The sequence below is a fragment of the Felis catus genome, chromosome D3 (assembly GCF_018350175.1).
Source record: "Felis catus isolate Fca126 chromosome D3, F.catus_Fca126_mat1.0, whole genome shotgun sequence".
In the NCBI taxonomy this organism is placed as follows: domain Eukaryota; kingdom Metazoa; phylum Chordata; class Mammalia; order Carnivora; family Felidae; genus Felis; species Felis catus.
In genome coordinates, this window is record NC_058379.1 from 8,250,449 (window position 1) to 8,278,157 (window position 27,709).

General features: G+C 38.2%; 1 protein-coding gene across 23 annotated transcripts in view; it reads left to right on the top strand.

Moving 5' to 3' along the window:
* Positions 1-27,709, top strand: part of IFT81 (intraflagellar transport 81) — a 229,327-nt gene that overhangs the window by 98,526 nt on the left and 103,092 nt on the right. For 9 of the 23 annotated variants that reach the window (XM_045041413.1, XR_006587848.1, XR_006587849.1 and 6 more), the window contains exons 1-10: positions 6,680-6,918; positions 9,541-9,699; positions 10,219-10,322; positions 10,727-10,907; positions 13,044-13,133; positions 14,992-15,057; positions 15,370-15,480; positions 17,304-17,388; positions 23,554-23,717; positions 25,348-25,443. In XM_045041413.1, coding sequence (XP_044897348.1) covers positions 9,556-9,699; positions 10,219-10,322; positions 10,727-10,907; positions 13,044-13,133; positions 14,992-15,057; positions 15,370-15,480; positions 17,304-17,388; positions 23,554-23,717; positions 25,348-25,443 — 1,041 coding nt within the window. In that variant the 5' untranslated portion in view covers positions 6,680-6,918; positions 9,541-9,555. Of the gene's footprint in view, positions 1-6,639; positions 6,919-6,959; positions 7,138-7,204; positions 7,350-9,540; positions 9,700-10,218; positions 10,323-10,726; positions 10,908-13,043; positions 13,134-14,991; positions 15,058-15,369; positions 15,481-17,303; positions 17,389-23,553; positions 23,718-25,347; positions 25,444-27,709 lie in introns of those variants that run through there. The other 14 variants (XM_045041414.1, XR_006587857.1, XR_006587856.1 and 11 more) reach the window with 8 other exon arrangements.

Consider the following 27,709-nt stretch of genomic DNA (forward strand, 5'->3'; position numbering starts at 1 on the left):
TTTTCTTCCTGGCTCTTTGTCCTGGGAGCCCAGTCTGCACCTGATGACCTCAGCAGGGTTGCCTGCCCTTTTGGCACTCTTTTGGGTTTAGCCAATGAGAGACCAGATGGGAGATCAGAGGGTGGAAGGAGAGTGAGGTCAAGAATGGCTGCATCTAATGGGTTCTGTTAGGCAACCTTCTCCATAGAGCTACTCGCTCTGTTGGGCTTTTGGTGCCTGTTCCCTTCTCTTGCTGAGTCAGACTTAAGGCAGCAACGGCTGCCTTTGTTGTTGGTGTTTTGTTAGTTTCCCTAAACCCTGCCCACACCTTTATAAATGGTCCTTTATCAAGCTCTCCTCAATTGCCCAGACTGTGCCATCTTTATTCTGCTAGGAAGCTGACAGTTACAGAGATTAGCCATTTTACTCCACAGCTCAGATTTGCAAAAAGGACATTATTTTATAATCACCTGAAATCCAAATATGAGATCCCATCCTGTCATTATTGGGCATCTCCTTCTCACACACATCCTGGGTGTTGCCAAGTCCTTGGGCTCTTCTGTGGGGGCAAAGCTTCAGAGAGTCACTTGCAGTCTTCTGTCGCTGGCCCATCCCAGTGACTACTTGATCACCCACCCATCATCCCTGACTGCCTGGTCCTTTCAGGTTGAATAGCATCATTCGATGCTTCCACGTCAGGCCTGGGACAAGGAGTTTGGGCCACACCAGAAGCTACTGGATTCACGATGTGGCTTCCACAGGGTATTTCTCCCTTCTTAGGAGCTGCCCCAGAACGATCGACCTGTGATCCTTTCTCATTCTCCTTAGCATCTCTCTTCTCTTGCCTTACTTTGGAAGGAACTCCTCTCTCTACTTCCTCTTGAGGACGGCCAGTATAATCTCTCCCAAAGACTGAAGACCTTCACAAAAGGCAGGAAGTACAGCTTCTGATTTCAGCCTGCAAATCTCAAGGCAATGCACATTGTTTCCAGAGGAGGGGAAACAGAAGGAGTGCACACAGAAATTAATATTTCAATAAATTCCAACACATATGGGAAGCATTTAACAGAGTTCCTGACATACAGTAAGCACTTAGTAAGTGATGGCATGATTATTATTTGAGCCCGATAAAAACGTTAGGTGCATCCTATTTTTTCAATCCATACTTGCACCCAAGGACTTAATAGGAATTGCATATTATTTTGACTCTTCTACACTACATTGCCCATTAATCTCCCCAAACCCATTAAAAAGCTATTTTACAAAAATGTAGTACCAGACACACATTTAACAAGACCTCTGGAATCTCATCCATCCAGTTGAATGTTTCACGTATTATTTATCTTTTTACCTTTTAGAAAAGCACATTGTGCTACTAAACATACCCACAAGATTAAATTGCCAGAGCTGAGACAATTTAGGATATATGCAAAACTCAATTCAGGTTTCTGTTTAAATTCAATTTCTTTCCTCTCCAAGTAACCTAGATGGCAACGGCATTAAGTGACAATTAATGGATAGCAGAATAACCCACTTCCAAATTTGTTCCTGTGTCTGGGTCATTTTTCCCAGTTTTGAAAGAATGAGCTAAAGCGGGCAGTGTGCAGAGGAGCCCCAGATGGGATAGCATCTTGAAAACTGGCATTCTCTGAATACTCATGCAGAATCCAGAAATATCTCATGGTCAGGATGAAAGGTCTAAATTTAATACCAAAAACAGAAAATTGGCTTCGCTTCCCTGTACTCTGCACAGGAAAGTTCTTGTTTGGAAGTTCTGAAATGAGAAGGGGCTGGAGGCATTATGTTCACAGCATCCTCAGATTTTCATGGAGACCTGGGGAGTCTGCTGATACCTCAAGACCTCAGTTGGCCCATGATGGAAGCTTGGATTGATGAAAGATGATTTGTTGGGAGGAAATCAGGGAGAGGGTTTGCACTGATACAGATACTCCACACAATAAGTACAGGCTTATTTCTTCCTCTTCTGGTTTTGCTTACCCAGCTTTTAAGATTTAACCACCTTCCCTTGGGGCGCCTGGGTGGCTTAGTCGATTAAAATGCTGACTCCTGATTTCAGCTCAGGTCATGATGGCCTCACGGTTCATGAGATCGGGCCCCATATCAGGCTTTGTACTGACAGCGTGGGGCCTGCGTAGGTTTCTCTCTCTCCTCTCTCTCTCTGCTCCTCCCCAACTGGTGTGTGCATGCACGTACACACTCTCTCTCAAATAAATAAACTTAAAAAAAAAATTTAACCACCTTCACTGTAGGAGACATCTGCTGTTCTTGTTTGCATTGAATCTCTATCTCTGGTAACAGAACCCGGCTCTTCCTTTTTTTGGGAGTTGCCCTCACGTGACTCATCTATCAGAGTCATAGCCATTGAATCAAGAATGGTCTGACACACTTGAGACCAGCGAAGAGTCGGCTCTGGGAATTTGCTGGAACTATTGGAGAAAAGATTCTACTTTTAGTGAGGTTGCTAGGCTGGAAGAATGTAAACCTCTTGCTACAAGCGGCCCATTCAGAGGGAAGTGGAGACAAGAGACAGAGAAATGGAGGGAGAAAGAATGTCAAGATGACATCACTGATCAAATCAAGCCATACCTGAAGGTAGAATATCCTTGGACTTCACAGTTGCATGAAATGATGAGCCCCTCCTTGTTTTAATTTTGTACTAAACTGACTCTTAAAAAATACACTTGACCAGGAGTGATTTTTCCCCCCTCTGAATAACCAGAGCAGGGCTTCACAACCGTGGATGGCCTTGCAGTATCTACAAGGTTAAATAAGGGAGTCATAAGGGGCAGCTTCTAGATTCTCTCACCAACTCCACACCTGTCCCCACCCTCTTCTCCACTAGAGGCTGGTGAACTTTTAAAGCACACTTCCTTGTAATAGCGTCTTTATCAGAGGGCTTCAGGTGGGAAGCATATTGGGAATTTTAGTGCTTTGGTAGCAAGGGACAAGTAGGTTTCAACAACAGTTTGTCGTTAAAAACCAAAAACTGCTAAAGAATCCACATTTTGGGTTCTGTAGTCTACAACCATGAGCACCCAGAGGCTAAGATTAACAAGAATTGAAAAGACAAACCCAAGAGTGAATGGCCACTCACCTCTCACTCACCCATGCCCTTGACGTTATATACCCTGTTCATCTGACTTGGCCAATGGAAGTGCTTTAGCCATAAGACGGTGGAGGTATGTACATGGATGTTCACAGCACCATTGTTCATTATAGCCAAAAAGTGGAAACAATCCAAATGTGCACCAACTGAGGAATAGATGAACAATGGAATATTATCCTGGCCACAAAAATGGAGTGAGGTACTGATACATGCTACAACGTGGATGAACCTTAAAAACACAATACTAACTGAAAGAAGCCAGACACAAAGACTCACGTACTTTATGATTCCTTTAATACGAAATGTCCAGAAAAGGTATTTTCATAGAGAAGGAAAGCAGATTAGTGGTTGCCAGGGGCTGAGCGGTGATAGAGGTTTTGGAAATTGTGAACTAGGAGTTGATGGCTAAAGGGTCCAGGGTTTCTTTTTGGGTGATGAAAATGTTCAATGATTAGATAGTGGTGATGGTTGCACAACTTTGTAAGTATGCTAAAAGCCATTGAATTGTACACTTTATTTTTTACAATAATTTTTAAAAATCTGAGTGTACTTGACACACATTGTTAACATTGTTTTCAGGTATCCAACATAGTGATTCGCTGTATGTTATGTTATGCTTAGCACAAGTGTAGTTACCATCTGTCAACATACGTCACTGTTACAATATCATCGACTATACTCTCTACACTGTGCCTTTTATTCCCATGACTTAGTCATTCCTTAACTGGAAGGCTGTTTCTTGCACTCCCTTTCAACTGTTTTGCCCATCCCCCCCCTTCCCTCTGGCAACCACCAGTTTGTTCTCTGTATTTATAGTATGACTTGACTTTTTGTTTGTTTATTCATTTGTTTTGTTTTTTAGATTCCACATATGAGTGAAATCATATGGTATCTGTCTTTCTGAGTTATTTCGCGTAGCACCACCCTCTAAGTCCATCCTTGTTCAAGTGGCAAGATCTCATCCTTTTTCATGGCTGTGTGATATCCAGTGTGTGTGTGTGTGTGTGTGTGTGTGTGTGTGTGTGTGTGTGTGTATTTTCTTTACCCATTTGTTTATCAGTGAACACTTGGGTTGCTTCCATTTCTTGGCTATTGTAAATAATGCTGCAATAAACATAGGGATGCATATATCTTTGGGATTAGTGTGAATTATACACTTTAAATGGGTGAATTGGGTGCTCGCTTCGGCAGCACATATACTAAAATGGGTGAATTGGGGGCGCTTGTGTGGCTTAGCTGGTTAAGCATCCAATTTCAGCTCAGGTCATGATCTTATGTTTGCAATTTCAAGCCTCGCATCGGGCTCTGCTGTCAGTGCAAAGCCCACTTCAGATCCTCTGTCCCCTCTCTCTCTGCCCCTCCTCTGCTCTCTCTCTCTCAAATAAACTTTAAAAAATAAATAAATAAAATAGGGGTGCCTGGCTGGCCTAGTCAGTTAAGCATCTGACTCTTGGTTTTAGCTCAGATCATGATCTCACGGTTTGTGGGTTTGAGCCCTGTGTCAGGCTGTGCACTGGCAGTCTCCTGGGATTCTCTGTCTCCTTCTCTCTCTGTCCTTCCCCAGCTCACACTGTCTCTGTCTCTCTCAAAATAAATAAATAAACTTTAAAAATTTTAAATTAGTTAATTAATTAAATGGGTGAATTGTATGTATGTGAATTATACCTTAATGAAATTTTTTTTTTTTTAATATAGAGTCAGGGTAGGTGTGGAAACCTTTCAGAAATACTGTCTCATATAACTGGGCATCCCCTCAGCTATTAAGAATGTTTGATACAGGGGTGCCTGGATGGCTCGGTCAGTTAATCATCCTACTTTGGCTCAGGTCGTGGTCTTGTGGTTCATGAGTTTGAGCCCCATATCAGGCTGTCTGCTGTCAGCGTGGAGCCCACTTCAGATCCTCTGTCTCCCTCTCTCTTTGCCCCTCCCCCCCTCGCATGCAGGTGTACTTTCATTCTATCTTTCTCTCAAAAATAAACATTAAAAAATTATTAAAATGCTTTAAAAATGCCAAATATAGTTCAGCCAAGAGGCATCTTTGGAGGTTTACAAGGAAGACTCAATATAGCATCTAAGAGGGAAAACAAAGTCTTCATGTGGGTGGCTTGACTTGGTATGTTATCAGCCTTCAGTGGTGTGGAATTATTGCTGAGAAGTTCCTCTTGGGCTCTTCAATGAATCCATTCAAGGTTTTATCTTAAATGAATCAGAGGGTGGTAGCAAGCCTTCCTTTGGCCCGTATCTAGGCCCTATAGATAGGCAGACACCTAATATGAGCTGGCTCCTCTATGTTCTCTCTTTTCTTGCTTCAAGTTGGAATATAAGCTTCTCAGTATATGGATCCGGGAAGTAGGCTGACTGGCCTCAAATTCTTTCTTGTGTTCCAGAGCAACTACATTAAGTATAGAATCCATTCAAGTTTGAGTGCAGAGTGGATTGCATTACTTACTTGAATTTACCCAGGATTGCATTCTCATAACTGAAAAGTATAGTGTTTCTATAATAGCTGCAACAGGCAGAGGAGGAACTAAAAACTACTTGATAAACCACTCTTCTCTCTCTATAGCCTACATCTGTAGACTCTACAGAAGGAATAAATCTAACCATCTCTTTTTTTTTTTTTTTTAAGTAGGGGAAAAAAGGTAAAATGTCCTTAGCTCTTCCAATGCCAAGCACTGTTCTAATCACTTTCCTTTTATTAACTCAATCCTCACATCAGCCTTTTGAGGAAGGTGTTCTTAGAGCCACATTTTATAGACAGATGAGGAAAGTTCTGAAAGGTGAAGCCACAAAATGGCAGACCCAGTTTTCAAATCCAGCTCGCCCAGAGAATCACCAATACACCGACCAGGATCAATTAATTATGCAATCCCTATGCAGAATCTTTTGTTTTACCAAAGTTATTTAAATTATTTAATTTTTCAAGGTTTGAAGTGTTACCTCCTCCAACTCCTCATGAGCACCTGTGAGCCAGGATGGGTCTTTGTTTTCTTCCAACCGCCCCACAGGATGCCTCTGCTTGATAGTTCAATAGTCAGAAGGCAGCCAGCAATGGATTCGTCTTGCAATATTCTGTTCCCTCTGCCGGAAAAAAATATCCCCTTTCCCAATTGGCTAATTTTCACTGGTCCTTAAACATCATTTTTACCGATGGAAACTTTCCTAAGAGTATCGTCCGTTCAGCCCCAAATAAGCTTGGGATACTCCATCTGGGTCCCCCCATCTTTGGGTCCTTTTGTGATAGCATTTATCATAGTAGTATCAGAGTTGCCTTTAAATTGTTTCTATCTGCCCTTGAAGACAGGACCCTCATATTCCTGGCTTCCTTTGCATCCCCAGCAGCTAGCACAGGGCCAGGCATATAGGAGATGCCTAATATGGAATTTGTTCCTTTTGTTTGTTTGTTTTATTTTTCTCTAAGACTGATGCTAAATCTGTAGTTGGTTTTGTCCAAGACGTTTGAACAGGCAACTACATTTTCAGGGCATGAGGAATTCAGGTTTTTTTTTTTCCTCTCATATTTTCCTTGCCAGCTGACATCACGAAGTACAGTGCTCTCCAGTCCTCGCCCTGGCTCAGGACCCGTGAACCCACTTTGCACGTGGGCCGGGCACGCCACTTTTCCCAGTCAGGGACCTAGGCCCCAGCGCGCGCCCCCGAGGGCCCCGCGGAAATGCCCTGGCCCACCCGCCGGAAGTGACGTAACGCCACGTCCTAGCAACCGTTGCCAAGGAGCTCGTCTCTAGGAACCCACTAGAGCCTGGATGCCTCCTGCGGGGGGGAAAAAAGTGGTTTCTTGACGAGAATTTGAGGTAATCTCGCCAACCCGCGCTCGGAAACTCCCCTAAGCCCCCCAAAAGAAAAGAACTCCCTCCTCCTCCTCCTCCCCCTTCCCAGTGCAGCACCTCGCCAATGGAGGGTCGCAGCGGTTAAGCCCCCAACGCCGGGGTCTGTGCCTGCCGAGCCTCGCGGGGGTCCAGGCCGCTCCCAATGGGCTGAGCAGTCGGGGAGCCCAGATTACCCGCAGCGAGGTGCCTGGGTCCGATGTGGGGTCCCCTGTCCTGTTTCCCAAGCCCCGGGGGCGGGGGAGGGGGAACACTATTTTGGGGAATCCTAGGAGGCTGCTGGTCCAGCGCTCGTGCCAGCCTGGGACCAGGGCAGTGTCGTTTCTGTCCCGAGTTGTGCCAGATAAACGCACGTCCTGGTTTTAATTCCACCCCCACCCCCTTGGGCTCTTATGTGGGTAAGTGCTTGTGAATTAGTGTGGCGACTTTCCGCTGGCAGAGGGAGAGTAATTGCTTTTGCTAATTTTAGAGCTCAGAGCCCACTGGGCATAGACAACCTACCTGTTCAGTACATCTTTGTCCTCAGCGGGTGACCACCTGAAAGCTGGTGGGCAACCAGGGGGGAACCCAACTACTTTTTTTTCCTCTCGTGGTAACATTGTACTCGTTTATCCAAGTGATTTGTGTTTCTGAAAAGGAAGAGAAGTATATGTGTGTGTATATATGTTATATACTATATATACATAATTTCTAAATCATTAAAATTAAGTAAATATGTGTGTGAAGATTAGGACATGGACTTTTACTTAAAATACTTTTAACAATGAAAAATTTGCATCTCCAGTGTGGATTCTTACTTGATTTACGTAAAAGTTTTCCTTTTATGGATTGAAGGGCACCTCAAAATTTTAAACCGCATTATCTTTTCTGTCTTTTGACTTACTTTTAAACAATAATAATCCTTTACTCATAATTTTATTATAATTATGGAGAAATCATAATATCTTTACATTTGATGTTTTCCAAATATCCAGCTCCACCAATTAAAAAGAATCTATTTTAGAGCAAAATGCAGGCAGCCCCAACTTTGATAAAATAGCATCTATTCATTTCATAGTTAAAAACTGTTAAGGAACACTGAAGTAGTTCTTTCTGTATTTCTTTTTTTAGCAGTTCATTTTTTAATTCATTTTTAAAATTGCTAGTTTAAAAAATTGCCTGCCTGCAAAATTTCTACCACTCCTGCCCCTACTAAACAAGTGATATCTTCATGCAGGAAACACTAGGAACCTTGGTAAAGCCATTTCAGCTGTTAAATAATCAAATATTTAACCTTTTAAAAGTTATAATCACCACCAACCTACTCATGAGTGCGTGTGTGTGTGTGTGTGTGTGTGTGTGTGTGTGTGTGTGTGTGTGTGTTCCTGGCCTTGGGCCTGTGAATACATTTATTCAGTCTATGGAAAGAAGTCACTATTTTGATGCAGTGGGTATTCACAGATGGAATTAGGCACAGATATGTCCTTATGGAATTTATAGTTTAGTAAAGAAGAGAAAATGTACATAAATAATTAGTACAAAACAGAAAAGTAACTGTAAGAAAGCGGTGCAGATAAAGTGTGATTAACTTGGAGGTCAGGGACTGCTGTTATTCTGACACAGAACATGGGAGATAGAGAACGGCTTCCCGGAGGAACGTGCATTTGGAGGGCAGGGCTTGAAAGACTTAGGATTTGCACCTGTGGAGATCAGGCAAGGAACAGGCTTTCTGGGCACGAAAACAGCATCAGCTGAAGGCAGATGTGGAAAAACTAGGGAGCAGTGACTATTTCAGTCCGGTGAAGTTTAAAAGAGTGAAAGGTAACAATTTGGAAATAAAGTTGGGAAAGCTAAATGGAGCTAGATCTTAAAGAGTCTCGAAATCCAAGAAATTTGGACTTTGTGAGCAATGAAAATCATACACATGATTTGGAATAGAAGCGGGGGCCAGAAAACTTGAGGCTGTTACCTTATCGAAGGCACAAGGAAACATAGGCCTGAATTACTCAAGGGTGGCAGAGTCGATGATGGTGAAGAGTGCTTGGTGGAGGAAACCAGAACAAAACCAAAGAGAGCGTGCCTAGGCTAAAGCTTGCGGCATCCGTTCAGCTTCAGTTGGGTGTGGCTGTGCACAAATGTGTGCCCAGGGTTGCCAGATCTTACTTTGAGCAGAAATTAGGTGTCTGGATTTTAATGTAAAAAGATCGCCCAAGTTTTAAGCATGGGCTGCTAATTAAAACAAAATTAGAAGCATGTCTGTAGCCTAACAGATCTTTACCCCTGGGTAGTTGTGGAGCTGAGTGGAAGAGATGTCAATATAGGTGGAATTTATTACTCATTTGTCCGTATTAATTCAATGTTAACTCAGATGATTGCTATCATACCAGATGCATATATAAAAACATTTGGTATTAAATATTAACAGTATGTACTGTAACATTCATAATAAAGTCTTCATATTCTGATTTCTTTCAGCAAAACAACCCTTTTCTTAGCATTTTGTGTACTATGTAGAATTATACCTTTCATGCCTACCTCCTATAAACTTAATACTGATTTTTTTCCAGAATGTTTATAACAAGTATTAAGGAATTTTATCTCTATTTTTAGTTATAAGACCTAATTATGAGCGATCAAATCAAATTCATTGTGGACAATCTCAATAAGGAGCCTTTTAGGAAGAACTATAATTTAATAACATTTGATTCCCTGGAGCCAATGCAACTATTGCAAATTCTCAATGATGTTCTGGCTGAGATTGACCCAAAGGTAAGAGTTTTTCTTGTGATGAAAAGGGTAGCAGGAAAGCCAGTTTCTGCCTGTAAGTATCTGTGAGTCTTGGGCAATTTATTTAACCTCTGGGCCTTATTTTCCATGCCTGTAAAGTAAAAATAAATGATCTTTAAGGTTTCTCTACTAACTTAATAATTAAATTACCTACTTGTACCTTATTTAGAAATGATTTCTCTACTTCAAACATAAATAGATTTGGTCTTGGAATGAAAATGCTTTTACAAAAGGTTTTATTGTATTGCAAGTTAGTTCATGTTTCTTATACACTGGTCTTTCCACTGGATACTTTTTGAGCTTGACATTCTTAATACGAATCCTGATCTGACTTGTATGTACCCTCACTTGGAATCTGGGGGCCTCCATACTTCATCTGTTTTATGAAGAGTCCATTGTACCTGTTATGCTCTAGCAGAACAATTTTGTCAATGAGTTTAAATATCGTTCTTTGTTAGATATACAACAATAACATGTTTTTTCAATTTCTTTATTTGTTAGCAAGTTGTGGATATCAGAGAGGAGATGCCAGAGCATACAGCCAAAAGGATGTTGAGCCTTCTTGGTATCCTTAAATACAAACCTCCAGGAAATGCTACAGACATGTAAGAATCTGATCACATGTTGCTTTCTTAAAGCTATGCTTTAATATCCAAACCTTCATAGTCTACAGTCAGAATTTCTAAGTTATACCCAGTCTCCTTTAGTCAATGACTTCAGAATATCACTGAATATCAAAATAATCTTGAACTTTTAATATTATTTTGTCATGGAGAGTCTTAAGTGGGTCATTTTCCCCCTAATCAAACAAGTCAGGCAAATCTATTCCCTTTTATCATTTATCCTTTATCTGCCCTTTTAGGTAGAAACAATAATTTAAACCTGCCCAGTCAATAAAGCATTAAGGCTGACTATACCAATTTATGGCTCCAATACAACCTCCCCATGTAGTCCAGTGATATACTAAAGGTCTAATTTTACGTTTATTGTTGATATTTTCTTTTTGTAGGAGTACCTTTCGTCAGGGTCTGGTGATTGGAAGTAAACCTGTAATTTACCCAGTGCTCCACTGGCTTCTTCAGAGGACTAATGAACTGAAGAAAAGAGCATATTTAGCTCGTTTTTTAATAAAACTTGAGGTACCAAGTGAGTTTCTTCAGGACGAAACAGTGGCTGATACCAATAAACAGGTATACAATACACAAATGGCACTTTTAAACTATCTGTATGGATGTCAATGTGCACATGTTTAAATACTTGTTAATCTCTCTCTAGCTTACTTGCTTCTCTGTATTTCCAGGTGGCACCAAAAGGTAAAATAGTTATTAGTAATGTTCAGCTGCAATCATGTATGAAAATATTGACTTTTGCACACAAATGCCATTTCAGTGATAGAAAAAAATCGTGAAATTAGGATTTTAAAGTAATTTATTAAGAATTGTGCGTCAATAGGGTTTTAGGTTTGGGATTGTAGAGTACTTTCCTGATCAATTAGGTGACTATTACAATTTGTCATCCAAGTCAGCGAGAAAGGAACTATCATAATAATTGGGCAAAAGTATAGATTGACACTATCCCAGACAAATCAGGATATGCGAGACCCTGAGAGGATTGTGTATAGGCAAATAAGCTAGGTTTGAGACCTCAAAGGACTTCCCAGTCAGGCAGAAGGTAGAGAAAGGGCTAGGAGTTTGAAATTTCAGTGTACTTTCCTTCTAGAGTTTTAGGATATTGGGTTCTGGCCTTACAGTCTTAAAGCTGTTGACTACTGAGGATTCTGGCTGATCTGGCTCTTGGTCCTGGGATTTCAAAGCACATCGCTGATCAAAGACCATGGAAAGAGAGGATTCGAGCTTAAGATTTCAAAGGACTTTGATTTCTAAAAGGTGTCTCAGTTTAGCACTTTGTGCTTTTATTCTATGCTATGTACATAGACTGATTTGTGCCAGTTTGTTGTGAATAGTTTGTCAGTCTTTCTCTCCCAACAGATTATGAGGTCTGTGAAGACAGATATCCTGTCTTATCCATCTTTGTTTTCCTCCAGGGTTTTGTAGAGTTGCTTCTATACAGCATGTACTCAAAATTGGGATTGAATCAAAGCAATAAAAACTAAATGTTTCTTCATCCATGTTTTGTTATTTTGGATTGTCATGGCAGTCATTCAAAATAGAGTCAATATTGATCTCTTAAGACATTTTGGGGATTGAAAAGTTTATGTAAATAATCATGTCAAATGTTATAGTAGATACCTTGGGAGAAATACAGCAGAATGGGACCACCCCAACCCCTACATTTGAAGGCTTTACATAATGTAGGAAATGGAGAAGCATAAATGTGAAATATTTTCTCTTCCCTACCCACCCCCATCAATAAACTTGATTAAAACTAATTCCCCTGGAGGAAGTTTATTAATAGTTTTTACTAAATCTGTCCATATAATTCATGGAAGAATTAGTGATAATAAAGACATGTTTGTTCTTGAAGCATATCTGAGATATATATATATATATATATATATATATATATATATATAAAATGGCTTATATACTTAGCCTGTCATTTAGCACAGACCCTAATAAAAAATGCACATTGTCTTCCTGAATGAAGAGTTTTAGAATAAATGATTTACAGATTTGTAGGATATTATCAGTCAGGAAAAATATTATTAATTTTCTGTCATTGCTCACAAAAAATACTATTTTTAAAGAATTTTGGATAAGAGTTGTGATTTTTTTCATTCATTCCACTACTTTTTATTGAATATCTATATCAGTTATGCACCACGCTAGGTCCCAGGGATACAAAATTGTACAGGATCAATAGGATTCTTGTCCTCCTAACTCTCCTTGTCTAATAGTGGGAGAGAGAGAAGTAGCTAGACAATTATAATTTTACATGCTATTTACTCTGGAATCATGACACTCTGATCTAGATAGGTATAGGGCTAGAGAAGTCTTCTCTGAAGATGGTGTTATCTATGCTGAGACCTGACAGATGATGAGCTGAAATTATCCAAGTAAGGAAGTCATAGAGTGTTCTCAGAGGAAATAGGGTGTGCAGACTGGAGATGAGAACCAAGAATATTCCAAAGATTTAAAGATCACCATAGTTGGATGATGTGAGTTAGGGAAGTAACCAGAGAGGAAGCTGGAAAAGTACTTAGTGACCAGATCTTATATACCTACTTTTTTTATATCTTATATGAAAGTATTTTTAATGCCATTCTATAATGGTTTAAGTAATCACTATAAGTTAATGAATAACCTGATTAAGAAAAGCCTATTGGATCTAGTCATTAATTTATAATTTTTTAACTTATCTTTTAGTATGAAGAGCTGATGGAAGCCTTTAAAACTTTGCATAAAGAATGTGAGCAACTCAAGACATCTGGATTTTCTACAGCAGAAATAAGAAGGGTAAAGAAAAGAAAATACAGTAATATTTAAAAAAAATTTTTTTTTAATGTTTATTTATTTTTGAGACAGAGACAGAGCATGAGCAGGGGAGGGACAGAGAGAGAAGGAGACACAGAATCCGAAGCGAGCTCCAGCCTCGGGGAGCTGTCACCACAGAGCCCGATACGGGGCTCAAACTCATGAACTGTGAGATCATGACCTGAGCCGACATCGGACGCTTAACCAAATGAGCCACCTAGGTGCCCCTTAGGACTTTTGGTACATGTTACTTAACATTCTCCAAAAAAATTTTTAACATTCTCAACCAGGCATGGAAACAATAGAAGTTGCTTCCTCAGGGAGGCTTTCTCTGATCTCCTACATGAATTAGTTCCCCCAATTCTTTTTGTTTTATCACACTTACCAGACTTAGGATTACTTGAATGTCTGTCTTCCCAACTATTTTTATGCCCTATGAGGGCAAGGACCATGTCTGTATTTCTTGTTCACCACTCTACCCCAGTGTCTATCACAGTGCCCCGTACATGGTAGTTTCTCAGTGAGAGCTTGCTGAGTATATTCGAAATGAAAGATGAACTCATATTAATGGGAGAGAAAGATCCATAAGTAGGATACTTATAGTATGAAGGAAGAATGATAGACCTTCATCCACTCTTCCTCCATTATGTCATGTGAGTAAACTGAAATGATAAAATAACCGAGAGTCTGTCGTTTTAATTTCACTATTACCAGGGTGTTTTTGAACATATTCTTTGTAGAAAATATGGTAAGCAAGATAGAAATTAATTCACTTATAATCCCACACTGTATAGATAACTACTATTGACATTTTAGTGAATATATTTAAATCTTTTTCTTCATATTGTGCTATATATAAATGTTGTAATCTGCTTCTTTCAAGTAATGTCATATCATGACTTTTTCTGTCATTAGACATTCTTCTGCACAATTTTTAATGACTTTCATTGTATCGTGCCATAGTTTACTTAAAAATCTTCAGACATTTGGATAATTTACAAATTTTAGATATAATTAGCATCTGTAAAACTCCTCATAGAGAAGTCTTTGGCCTTCCATGAATATTTTATAAGGAAAAATTCCCAGACATGGAATTATCAGGCTAGATGGTATATATGTTTATTTTAAGACTGTTGATATTGTTCTTCAATACAGTGCCACCAGGAATGAGGAAGAGTGCCTATATCCTCAGATCCTGTGAACACTGACTAGTGTGTCTGTTTTTCTCTTTAGTATTACTGTGATGGTTAGGCTATTCATTCTTTAGGTTTAGGAAGGAATTTTTGTTTTCACTTGCAAATATTATGGAGCTGTTTAACAGGAAGGTGGTTTATTTTTGAAGCCTTTATTTTTAGGAAGGGAATTGGTTAATTGACAAAACCAGATGCAAATTTATGTCTTGAAAACACCATAGTCTTAAAAATAATTTTGATGGAAAATTGGCAGAATATATAGTTTGGTATTTAACAGAGCAGATGGGATGTCAGCAGCTGTTGTTCATGTTTTTAGACCTGCACACTTTCCATCATAGAAGACTTTTGAAAAATCATGTGCCCATATTTGGAATCAGAGCACAAATGTGCTGGTTGGCAGCTTTACCTTGCTACGTTATAACCTGTTTTATTTGCTTTTCTAAATGAACACCAAGCTGCCAAATAAATTACCCTGCATAAAGAACCCTGGGGAGAAATAAAAATGCCCTTTATCCAAAAGAGGATCTTTGTTCCTTAATTCTCTGGTTATATGTAGTGAAAACGGTCAATGCACAATCATATGACAACTTTATTGGAATTCTACAAAGAATACTTTTCCTTATAATGTCTCCTTGACTACTTTTTAGGATATCAGTGCAATGGAGGATGAAAAGGATCAGCTCATTAAGAGAGTTGAACGTTTGAAGAAAAGGGTAAGGCAAGAATTAGCACTGTGAGACTTTGGTCCCAAGTCCCAAGCACTTGCACAGATTTAGGAATGAAAATGAAGATTAAGCAAGGCATGGGTGTACATCTGAGGATGGACTCAAATAACACCGACAGAAAGGGAATCTCCCCAGGCAGTAGCCCAGAACTTTTAAGACCTGGAGTCTGGAACGTTACTGTCATCTCTAGGGAGTACTGTTTGCCAAAAGGAAATGATAAGTGGATGTCTGAGTCACATGACATGCTAATTTCTTTCTTAAACTTGACAGTAACATGTACTACTTATTCCTTTACTGTAGGTGGAGACAGTTCAGAATCATCAACGGATGCTTAAAATAGCAAGGCAACTTCGAGTTGAAAAAGAGAGAGAAGAATTTCTTGCACAACAGAAACAGGAACAAAAGAATCAGGTATCCTCACAAAAGTTTATATTCTTATGGTGAAAGAAATAGTTCCTTTTGGTTATCCAAATGTAAAGAAAAAAGAATTCTAGATTGTGGAAGTTCATGTTTCCTTTTGTTAATGTGATGGAATACTTCTTCAAAGGATTTTGTGTCACCAGTAACAATAATGCTACTTTTTAGGTTCAGTACCCAGTATATATCTGTATACTACCTTCTAGCTTGTGCTTAACTCATGTTGAGTCAACATCACAGAGCATTCATCATAATGTTAAGCATTAAGATTAACGGCTGATAAAACTTCCAGAATCTCCAAAGGGTGTCCTGAGATTCGGGGCCTATGAGAACATCCATTTTATTCCACCGATCACAGTATCCACTACTAGACTTTATTCCAGTGGCAAATAAGCAAATCATGAAAAGGTGCAAAATCACCCACATTCCACATTTTTAGACTTTGCCTTAAAGAAAAAATAATTCGGCTAGAAAAGATTATTTTTACTTTATTAAAAATTTGTCTTAGGGGCACCTGGGTGGCTCAGTCGGTTGAGCATCCGACTTCAGCTTAGGCCATGATCTCACGGTCTGTGAGTTCGAGCCCCGCGTCAGGCTCTGTGCTGACAGCTCCGTCTGGAGCCTGCTTTGGATTCTGTGTCTCCCTCTATGCCCCTCCCCCACTCATGCTCTGTCTCTCTCTGTCAAAAATAAATAAACATTTAAAAAAAATTTTTTTTAAATTTGTCTTAAAACTGAGTAGACTAGGGGCACCTGGGTGGCTCAGTCAGTTGAGCATCCGACTTTGGCTTAGGTCACGATCTCACAGTTGGTGGGTTCGAGCCCCATGTTGGGCTTGGTGCTTACAGCTCAGAACCTGGATCCTGCTTTGGATTCTGTGTCTCCCTCTTTCTCTGCCCCTCCCCTGCTCATACTCTGTCTCTGTCTGTCTCTCAAAGGTGAATAAATGTTAAAAAAAATTGAAAAACTGAGTAGACTATACATTAAAAATACACTTTGAAACAGCTCCATTTCCTACTCAATGAGATGTTTGGCTCTTTTGGAACTTGATTTGGCATCATGGTAGTTCCACTACACTAATAAGCTGCATTGCTTGGTCCCTGAATGGTCACCTAGCATCAGTGTCTGAGACACTGAGAGAGAGAGAGAAAGAGCAAGAGCGCTCAGCGTGGGGCCTGATGCGTGGCTCAATCTCACAACTGTGAGATCATGACCTGAGCTCAAATCAAGAGCTGGATGCTTAACTGACTGAGCCACCCAGGTGTCACACATCAGTGTCTGAGTCTAAGACATCATTTTGTGGCTGGCTCAGTTGGTAGAGTATGTAACACTTGACCTAAGACCTTATTTGTGAAAATGCTAATATTCCTCAGAATTAAGAAAACCATGTTAGGGGTACCTGGCTGGCCAGGCAGTGGAGCATGCAACTCTTGATCTTGGGGTTGTGGGTTCAAGCATTGGGTGTGGAAATTACTTAAAAATGAAATTAAAAAAAAAAAAAAAGAAAAGAAAGCCATTGTTATAACAAGAAAAGCCTGATGCATATATTTTTTTACCAAGTATTTTTCCTTGATCACTAAGTACAACAGATAACTAAAGAAAAAATATCTGAAAGCTTTTTTAAAAAAGCTTTATGTGAAAAGGTATTGAGAAAACCAATTACATTTTGAGCTCAACATAGTAATTTTCTTAGTTCTTATTATATGTTCTTTTTACATCATAAGAATTACGTGGAACTTGTATTTTTCTTTGTTTGTCCATGTGAGTGGTAGGTCTCAATACACTAAGGAAATAATGGATCTAATTATATTTTAAAGCTATTTCATGCGGTGCAGAGACTGCAAAGAGTACAAAATCAGCTGAAAAGTATGCGCCACGCAGCAGCAGATGCAAAGCCTGAAAGTAAGTGGAAACTGTTATATGATCTAGATGATCAGAGAATATTAGTTTAAATCAGTAGTTTTCCTTAAAACAATCAACTCATGGGAATTAATTATTGTTGAGTGATAGCTCAGCATTTTAGAGTGGCATTTTCTAGTTAATTAATGAGAGTCCTATTGAAGACATCCTTAACTTTTACCGGGGTTTTATGGTTCCCATTCAGTGTTTGGTCAGAAGGTAAAGATAGTGAAAACCACCATGGAGGGAGGCTCTCTGGTATGTGAGTATGTACCTAGGATGGATGTTATGAAAAAGATGGATGGGAAAAATGTGAATAGTTTTAGAGCCTGAGCCATAAAGAAAAGGAATAAAATGCTGGACTCTTAAAGCTTGGTGTTTTTTCTTATATTGGGCTGTGCTAATGACTTGACTGTTGGCACATTAGCTTTACATAGGGGATAAATTGTTCTAATACCTGAGATAATACCACCAAACCCATCTTAGGCATTTTAAAAGTATTTTTGCTCATCAGAAGGGAGACCGTGTAAACTGGAGGAGCAGTGGAAAGCTATCATTGGTACTGGAGAAATATTTCAGTGTAAATATCTGGCTGTTCAAGTGTTAATTCATCTTTCTGTAGTATTCTATGAAATACTATGCTCCAAGCTATAATTCATAGAATAAAAAAGATAGACAATAACAATAACAATTGTTGGCAACAATGTGGAATTGTTGTTGGCAGGAAGGTAAAATAGTGTGACTTCTTTGAAAAACGTATCTGGCAGTTTCTCAAAATGACCCAGCATGTTTCATTCCTACGTATCTACCCAAAAGAATTGAAAACATATGTCCACACAAAGTCTTGTACACAAATGTTCATAGCAGCCTTATTCATAATAGTCAAAAAGTGGAAACAACCCCAATGTCCCTAAACTGATGAGTGAATAAACAAAATGTGGTGTATCCATGCAATGGAATGCCAAGGAATGAAGTACTGATACATGCTACAACACATATGAGCCTCAAAAACATGTTAAGTAAAACTAGTCATAAAAGACCACATATTATATGATTCCATGTGTATGAAATGTCCAGAATAAGCAAATCCAGAGAGATAAAATCCAACTAGTGATTACCTAGGGCTCGGGAGTTTTAAGGCGGGGACAGCTGTGTGTGTGTGGTGGAGGGAGGAAGGGACTGCTAATGGGTATAGAGCTCCTCTGGAGCCGATAAAAATGTCCTAAAATTGATTGTGGTGCTAGTTGCACAACTCTGTGAATTTACTAAAAACCATTAAATACTTTAAATGGATGGATTTTATGGCATGTAAATTGTATCTCAATACAGCTGTTAAAAGAGATAATACGGTATTTCCTTAATTCTAAACACATATTCTTTCCCATTTTAGTTGTTTTTGCCATTGGGGTATATGTTACATTTTACATGTACATTTAACATGGTATTTGTTACTTAATCAATGGCATCTTAGAATCAAGGAAGTATGGTATATTTAATTCATGTTTTAAAAACCAGTATAGTGTTGCCTCTAAAATATATGGTTAATACATGTTAATTGGTGACTTTCCATAGACTCTCTCACTCCTCTTAGTCTTATAAATTCAGGTTCAAGCAACACCTGGAAGTTGCCATGCATTTAGTTGTTGGTGTCATTTCATTCTTTATTCTCTAAGTTTTCACTTGCTAGGAGAATGTTAATTTTCAGGACAAAGAAAATAATTTTTTTTTTCTTTTAATGTTTATTTATTTATTTTTTGGGAGAGAGGTAGGGAGGGGCAGGAAGAGAAGGAGACAGAAAATCCGAAGCAGGCTCTGCACTGTTAGCACACTGTTAGGATTTCACAAACTGCGAGATCATGCCCTGAACCGCAATCAAGAGTTGGACACTTAACTGACTGAGCCACCCAGGTACCCCCAAGAAAATAACTTCTTATGATTTTTTTCTCCTCAGTGTGATGTATATCTTTTTCGTGTATATTCTTTGGATTTGATGTAGTTTCCTTCAAAACTTACTGTAAAAATTAAGACAAATCTTCAAAAGAAATCTGTTGTTATAGCCATTTAAAAATTAATATCAATAAGTAATTTGCATAGGCCTACTCTTACTAAGAAATTATTAGAAATTACCACTAATAGTGAATTTATTGAGGGGCACCTGGGTGGCTCATTTGTTTAAGCATCCAACTTCAGCTCAGGTCATGATCTCACAGTCTATGAGTTCGAGTCCCGTGTTGGGCTCTGAGCTCACAGCTCAGAGCCTGAATCCTACTTCAGAATCTTTGTCTCCCTCTCTCTGCCCCTCCTCCGCTCATGCTCTGTCTGTCTGTCTGCCTGTCTCTCTCTCAAAAATAAATAAACATCAAAAAATTTTAAAACAAGTAGTGAATTTCTTGAAATGAAGGTAATGTGTGTAAGAATTGAAAGATTTTGTATGCAGAAAAAAACTGATCAGTGAAGTTTAATACAGTGTGAAATGTTCTTCAATATCTGTTATCTTCAATTTTATTAGGTTAAATACGTTGTTATTATGTATTAATTCTGACAACTAAACATAATATCCAAAGGTATTTATAGCATTTGTAATACTTCATTTTTTATTTGAATTGATAGTCTTTATTTTACTTTGGCTTTCTACCTAAAGAGAAATTATTTGGGCCAGGGAGTACATAATTACTCACTTAGTAATAAAATTTACAAATAAAATTGTGTTTTATGCATCTCTTGGGATGCTGGTGTAAAATATTAATGTGAGTAATGTTCATAGATGCTACTAAATAAAATCAATTACATTGTTAAGTAGTTACAGAAATAATTGGCTCAAACCTATAGTGCATTAATTCAATTTTTGTTGAACATCTACTACATGTCAGGTACTGTGCTGGGTGCTAGGAATAGAAAGCAAAGATATTTAGGATCTCACAGTCTAATACAGGAACGACAGGCAGTGAACAGTTATAATGCAGCATCACTAATTTGCTGATGGAGCCCAGCACAGGGTTCTATGAGAACAAAGAGACAAAGCACCAAACCCTGTCACAGAGTCAAATGGCTTCCTGGATGAGGTGGCACCTGAGTTAAGTTCGAGTTGGAAAGGTAAGGAATAGAAGACATTCCATTCCAAGGCACAGTAACCAGAAAGAACATAAATATAATAGATGAAGTAGAGATAAAAGGGTAGGCTATTCCTGACTGCTTGTCTTTGAAAAGAAGGCAAGAAGGAAGAAAAAAAAAAAAACAAAAGAAAAGAAAAGAAGGCAATAGAGGGAATGTGCAAATGAATGAGAAAGACAGTACCATGCCTAGACTGATTGTGTGCTGGTGACTGTGATAGTGATTGTGATAGGGGTGATTGTGTGCTGGAGGAGAGAGTCAGTTAGACAAACAGAAATTGAAGATTTGGGAGGAGAAGGTGAGAGTTGATAACAGCCTTTCCTGTGTGTAGGGCATTGAGTGTTCTGCAGCAATTGCCACAATATGTTAATTGTTGGCGTATCTGACTCTGACTCAACTAAACTCCAGACTAGTTACCAAGTCATAATTGGTCTTTCTATTTCCAGGCCCTAGCATGCTAAATTACACAGAGCAGGCATTCAGTAAATAGTCTGTTAAGTAGTTAGGAGGTGGGAGTAGAGACCAAAACCCTGGATAGGAAGAAAATGATCTTTTCCACAGATAGGAGGAGAATCAAATGAGAAAAACAGGGCTGAAAACATAAAAATAAGGTATTATGTGTGTAATATGTGTTCTTTGGGGCAGGGCGTAGGGAGCAGGAAATTAAGGAGTTCTTGCTTTGTGGACATCTTTCTGGAAAATAGTCTTTTTTTTTTAATTTTTTAACATTTATTTATTATTTTTGAGACAGAGCATGAGTGGGGGAGGGACAGAGAGAAGGAGACACAGAATCCAAAGCAAGCTCCAGGCTCTGAGCTCTCGGCACAGAGCCTGACGTGGGGCTCGAACTCACGAACTGCCAGATCATGACCTGAGCCGAAGTCAGACCCTCAACTGACTGAGCCACCCAGGCGCCCCATCTGGGAAATAGTCTTAAGGGTTGTATTCAGCAGCCTAGGAAAAGAGTAGATAAAACATGTTTAATTGATCCAGGTATTTCCTTTAAGAAGGTCTATCTAAATTTTTTAAGTAACAAAAAATAGCTTATAGAAAGTTTCTATTTACTTGAATAACATGAAAAGTGTTTTTAGTGTAGGAATGTGCTTTGTATTTTTTCAGAGTAACAGCCATATTATAAAACACTCATGGAGGTTAATTCATCTTTATACTCTGTACTTATTCGTGAGATTTATTATATAAAAGAAGCTACTCATTTTGTTGTAGGGTCAGAGAGATGTTTTCAGAAGGTTTTTAACCAGAAAGTTTGCTGAGATCTTAGTGACTGTATATTTAATTTCACCAGGATTTTGAAAGATATTTTTTTAAAAGTTGCATTGAGAATATGACTACTCTTCAAGGTCTTAAGTTAAAATTTTTAAGAGAAGAATTTTAAATGTGATGGAAACCCTATTTTTATGTTTCTTAACAGTTTTATTGAGGTAAAATGGATGTTTAATAAACTGCACATATTTGAAGTGTATATTTGATATGTTTTGACAAAATACACACACTGTTGAAACCATCAACCTTAAGATAACAAATATAACCATCACTCCCCAACATTTTCTTTTTTTTTTTTTTTTAATTTTTTTTTCAACGTTTTTTATTTATTTTTGGGACAGAGAGAGACAGAGCGTGAACGGGGGAGGGGCAGAGAGAGAGGGAGACACAGAATCGGAAACAGGCTCCAGGCTCTGAGCCATCAGCCCAGAGCCCGACGCGGGGCTCGAACCCACAGACCGTGAGATCGTGACCTGGCTGAAGTCGGACGCTTAACCGACTGCGCCACCCAGGCACCTCTGCCCCAACATTTTCTTGTGTCCTTTGTAATATCTCACTTTTGCCGCTTTGTGCCCCTCTACCCATTGCCAGGCAACCACTTTCTGTCACTATACAGCAGTTTGTATTTTCTAAAATTAGAATCTTTCTTTTAAGTAGAAAAGATAATATTTAAGAATTTTAAATCTTTGAAAACATTTTAGTATTTGATTCTTTATATCTCTGGTTACGTGTAGTATGTTTAAGAACTTGACAATGGAAAAAACAGTCACCTAATAGCCAAAGGAGCCAGGATGTAGATTTAATCGGAAACCACATAGGAATGACTGCCTAATTATAGTGTGATTCATTAAATACTCTCTCTTCCCTCCCTTTCCCCAGTCCCCAAAAAGGGGGAAAAATTGTAGGGATGAATGGAAAACTTGTGATTTTGCCATTAATAAAGTTTTACATGTTAATATATAGTTAGCACAACAGAACTAAAAATAATTTTTAAGGTTTTGGGCCAAATTTATTAAGCAATCTACCTACGTAGATTACTTAAACCGGAAATCCAGTGTTTTAAAAAGTCAAGCCAGAATTTGTAAACGTGTCATGGAAAGATCTGAAATAAACCTTTTAAAGCTCTCTAGACTGGGAATTTATAGCAAAACTATTATTCACTGAAAATCTGTGTATGTGTATGTGTACTCTGCCAAAATAAGAAAACTTTCAAACACTTTAAAACCTTTAAAATACAATTTAAGTTGCCACTTACTGTAAGCTAATACTTTACAATATCAAAACTACCAACATGGAAAGCCAAAAATGCTTATGAATGTAGATAATTTTTTTTTTGGATTCTGACTTGTACCTTTAGTAATATTTTCATTGGTTTGAAGCTGACAAATTATAATGTATTACCATTTATGAAATATTAGAATAGAAATACAAATTGCATCAGAAGTATTGTTAAAGAAAAAGAATAAATGGCCACTTATAGAACAAAGAATCTGGGTGGAATTTCATTTGTGTTGTCATTCAAAAGATTTCAATGGTTGGGGCTCCTGGCTGGCCCAGTCGGTAGAGCTTGTGACCTTTGATATTGGGGTCATGAGTTTGGGCCCCACCTTGGGTGATTACTTTTTTAAAAAATTGAAAAAATATTTCAATGGTCAATTTTTTATTATACAGAATGCTTTCAATAGATAAGCCTATTATTCAGGTCTCATATTTTAAAGTGTACAAAGTATCACTATACCTACTCTCTTGGGCTGAATAATTATTTTATTTTTAAAGGTTTAATGAAGAGACTAGAGGAAGAGATAAAGTTTAATTCTTATATGGTAACTGAAAAATTTCCTAAAGAATTAGAGAGCAAGAAAAAAGAATTGCATTTTCTACAAAAAGTGGTTTCAGAGCCTGCCATGGGCCATTCTGATCTTCTTGAACTAGAATCTAACGTAAGTGGCAACCAGTCTTCTTTTTATAACTCCCAATTTTATCTCATCCCCAGTCCTGTGAAAATTATATGAACTGCTTTCTATGGTGTCTTGCTCTTGACTCTTAAGTTCCCCTGTGCTGAGTTGACAGTTTTTATGAGGAGTTGTTCTTTGTGAGAAATTATAGCATGTAATGCCATTACTTAATCTACATGATGTTTTACAGACTTAGTCAACTGATTAGGAAACTAAACAGCTTGAATATATAAATTAATGCATATCATTGACTCATAGGTTTATATATTCATAATATAATCATTTAGATGGTAAATTTTTAAATATTTTGCATATCATTATTTTTTATTTCCAAGAATAATATTATAGCAATTTTATATTTAAAGCTAATATTTTTATTTGCTTTTTCATGCCTGCTTTGGAATTACTAAAGTTTCTTGTAATGTTCATTGAAACTTGGTTTCATATTATTACATTTTTGTTCCATAGAAATAAAGCACCAATCAGATGTATATTTTTTAAAAATACGAATTAAATGGTATGATGATTGATTGAAAGATTTTGGCTCACTAATCCATTAATGTGCGTAATATGTGCTTAATGCCCACTCTGATTAAATACATAATTCTGGCCATTTTATTCTTTTAATTTTCTTAAAGAAATTAGATGTTCAAGTAACATTTAGCTCAAATTTAATGTCATAGAATTAACAGGAGTAGTCTAGTCTTTTTAAAGGATAGTTATACTGAAGCCATGTAATTTTTTTTTTTCTTGAGGGACTATCTACTTTTATTGGCTTTATTCACTTTTATTTTATTACATTTGGTAAAGGGTTAATGAGTAAGATAAATGGCAGCTATATAAAATCACAGATCATTAGAACAGGAAGGGTTATTAGATGTCATCCATGAACCCAAAAACTCTCAGTAACCTGGATTCATGAATTCCTTACACTAAATCCCTCGGGAATGTTAGTCTGGATTTTCTTTATCACTTGCAGTGACTTGTAAGTCACGACGTAGGTGAGGGATAACTTCAGATTTTTAGAAATTGTCTTTTTGATAATAATGTATAAAATTTCATGTAGAATACTTCAGGATAATTTCAACATGGATGGTTAAATCCATATAAATAAAGTGTGTAAATATATATCATCAACTATGAAATGTAAATTGTTTCTAAAAATAATCATAGTAACCTACTTAGAACGTTAATGGACCTGTTCCTCCCATGAAATCACTGAGATAAAAACTGAATTCAGGGACACCTGGGTGGCTCAGTCAGTTGAGCATCCGACTCTTGATTTTGGCTCAGGTCATGATCCCAGGGTTGTGGGATTGAGCCCCATGTTGGGCTCGGTGTTGAGGGTGGAGCCTGCCAAAGATTCTCTCTTTCTCTCCCCTCTACTCCTCTCCCCCATTTGTGTGTTCTCTCTTGCTCTCTTTCCCTCTCCCCTCCTCTCTTTCTGTCTCCCCCTCTCCCCCCACCCCTCTCTGTCTCACACACACACACACACACACACACACACACACACACACACAACTATGTAAGTTCAAAGTTTGGTTTAGCTAGATGTTCTCTAGTTTATGTAATCATAGGGAGAGTTTTAACCTTTTTTACTTTCATGCTGTTTTAGATAAATGAAATAAACACACAGATAAATCAGCTGATTGAAAAGAAAATGATGAGAAATGAGCCAATTGAAGGCAAACTCTCACTATACAGGCAACAGGTAAGACCACTCTTTTGGCTTTCATATTTAGATCTTTAATCTTATTGGTGAACATCTTCATAAATACCCTAGGCTGTGTTGTGGATAGTCTTAAAGTGAGAAGGAAGTAAAGAGTAAATGTTCTTGGGGCGCCTGGTGGCTCAGTTGGTTGAGCAGCCGACTTCAGCTCAGGTCATGATCTCACAGTTGATGAGTTCAAGCCTTGTGTCGGGCTCTGTGCTGACAGCTCAGAGCCTGGAGCCTGTTTCGGATTCTGTGTCTCCCTCTCTCTCTGTTCCTCCCCGCTCACCCTCTCTCTCTCAAAAATAAATAAAGATTAAAAAAAAATTTTTTTAAAGAATAAATGTTCTTCTGTTATTGCTAATCTCCAGATTATAACAAAGAATTTGTGGAAAAACCATAAAGACACATGTTTGAGTTTGAAATTCAGTACACCTGATAATGCTTAGTTTCCTTAGCATCTGCCAACTGTGATGATAGATCTATTTGTGCTTATATCTGTAAGTGTGGAATTTGATTTAAAAAAATTTTTTTAACATTCGTTTTTGAGAGATAAGATAGAGACAGAGTATGAGCAAGGGTGGGGCAGAGAGAGAGGGAGACACAGAATTCAAAGTAGGCTCCAGGCTCCAAAGCTGTCAGCACCGAGCCTGACGCAGGGCTCGAACCCACAAACCGTCAGATCATGACCCAAGCCAAGGTTGGACCCTAACCGACTGAGCCACCCAGGTGCCCCAAGACCCTATGGTGTTCTTTTAACATGTTCCTTTGTTTCCTGTATTTCCTGAAAATTCTGGTTTGATATTTTTTGGCAAGAATACTTTCTAGGTAGCATTATGTACTTCCATTTGGAGGTGATAATGTCTAATTGTCTCTTTTTTTTTTTGGAATGTTAACAGCCATTGATTATCATTGCTCATCTGTTAATTTCATTAAGGTTTATAAAATGTTGATACTTGGGGCACCTAGGTGGCTCAGTTGGTTGAGCGTCTGACTTTGGCTCAGGTCATGATCTCACGGTTTGTGAGTTGGAGCCCCATATCCACCTCGCCGCTGTCAGCGCAGAGCCCACTTCAGATCTTCTGTCCCTCTCTCTCTGCACCTCCTCCGATCTCTCTCTCTCTCTCTCTCTCTCTCTCTCTCTCTCTCAAAAATAAGTGTTGTTAAAATCTGTTGATACTGTGATTCTTTCTTCAATTATTAGCTTGACTGCCTCTATGGAAAAACCTCTCATCAACTATTTGGTTAAACTGAGCTATAGTTCACATAGGAAAGGCAGGGTACATGCTTGATTCTTTATTTATCAGTTTTCAAGAAGAATTTGTTTCCTCCACCTCATTTTCATCCTCCAACAGTAAAAGTGATCAATTAAGGTTAGTTTTTAATTTTTTGGTTCCTCATTTATTTAATAATTATGGGGTCTATCCATCAAGAAGAGCTAACAATTATAAATGTTTATGCACCGAATTTGAAACACCCAAATATATAAAACAATTAATCACAAACATAAGCAATCTTATTGGTAAGAATACAGTAATTTCAGGGGACTTGAATACTCCACTTATAACAATGGACAGATCATCTAGATATTTAACATCCTTATGAATCATAGATTTAATTCTATTTGATAAGTTTCTAGTATTTTCCTTGATGATGCTCAAATTGTCCCATTTTTTAATACTAGGAGGCTTTTCAAGTTAACTTTTGGTTCCTTTTTAATATTCTCTTCGTCTTTGATAATGTCTTTGCTTTCTGGTTTGATAAGAATATTTCTATGTTCATCTTTTATATTTCCTTCTCTAGGCTTGGAATTAGACTTCCTTCTATGAGCCTGATTTGTTTCATTAGGAAATGATATATAACGAATGAAATTTGGGTATTAGGATTTCTCATTGCTCCTTGAGTGGCCCTTATTTTTAGGTCTTTTTTGTGGACAAAGCTAAGAAATAGTTTTTTTCTTCCTCTCTTCCTAATGTCACCCTGAGCTCATATTTACCCTTCCAGTTTAGATTCAAGGCTACTGGGCTTCTGCTTAACCTCATCAGTCTCACATCTTTCTCCTTATCCCACACTGGAAATTCTGGTTCTCAGTAATACCAACATCATTTAATCCTTTATTTGCTTTAATCCACACTTTACACACAACAGTTTCAAAATAAAAGTAACAATACTACCACCAAAAATATGATTACTGCTGAAAATTGTTTTTTATTTTGTTTTGTCCTTAGGATGTATGCCACTAGGAATATACAAATTACTGTTTTGA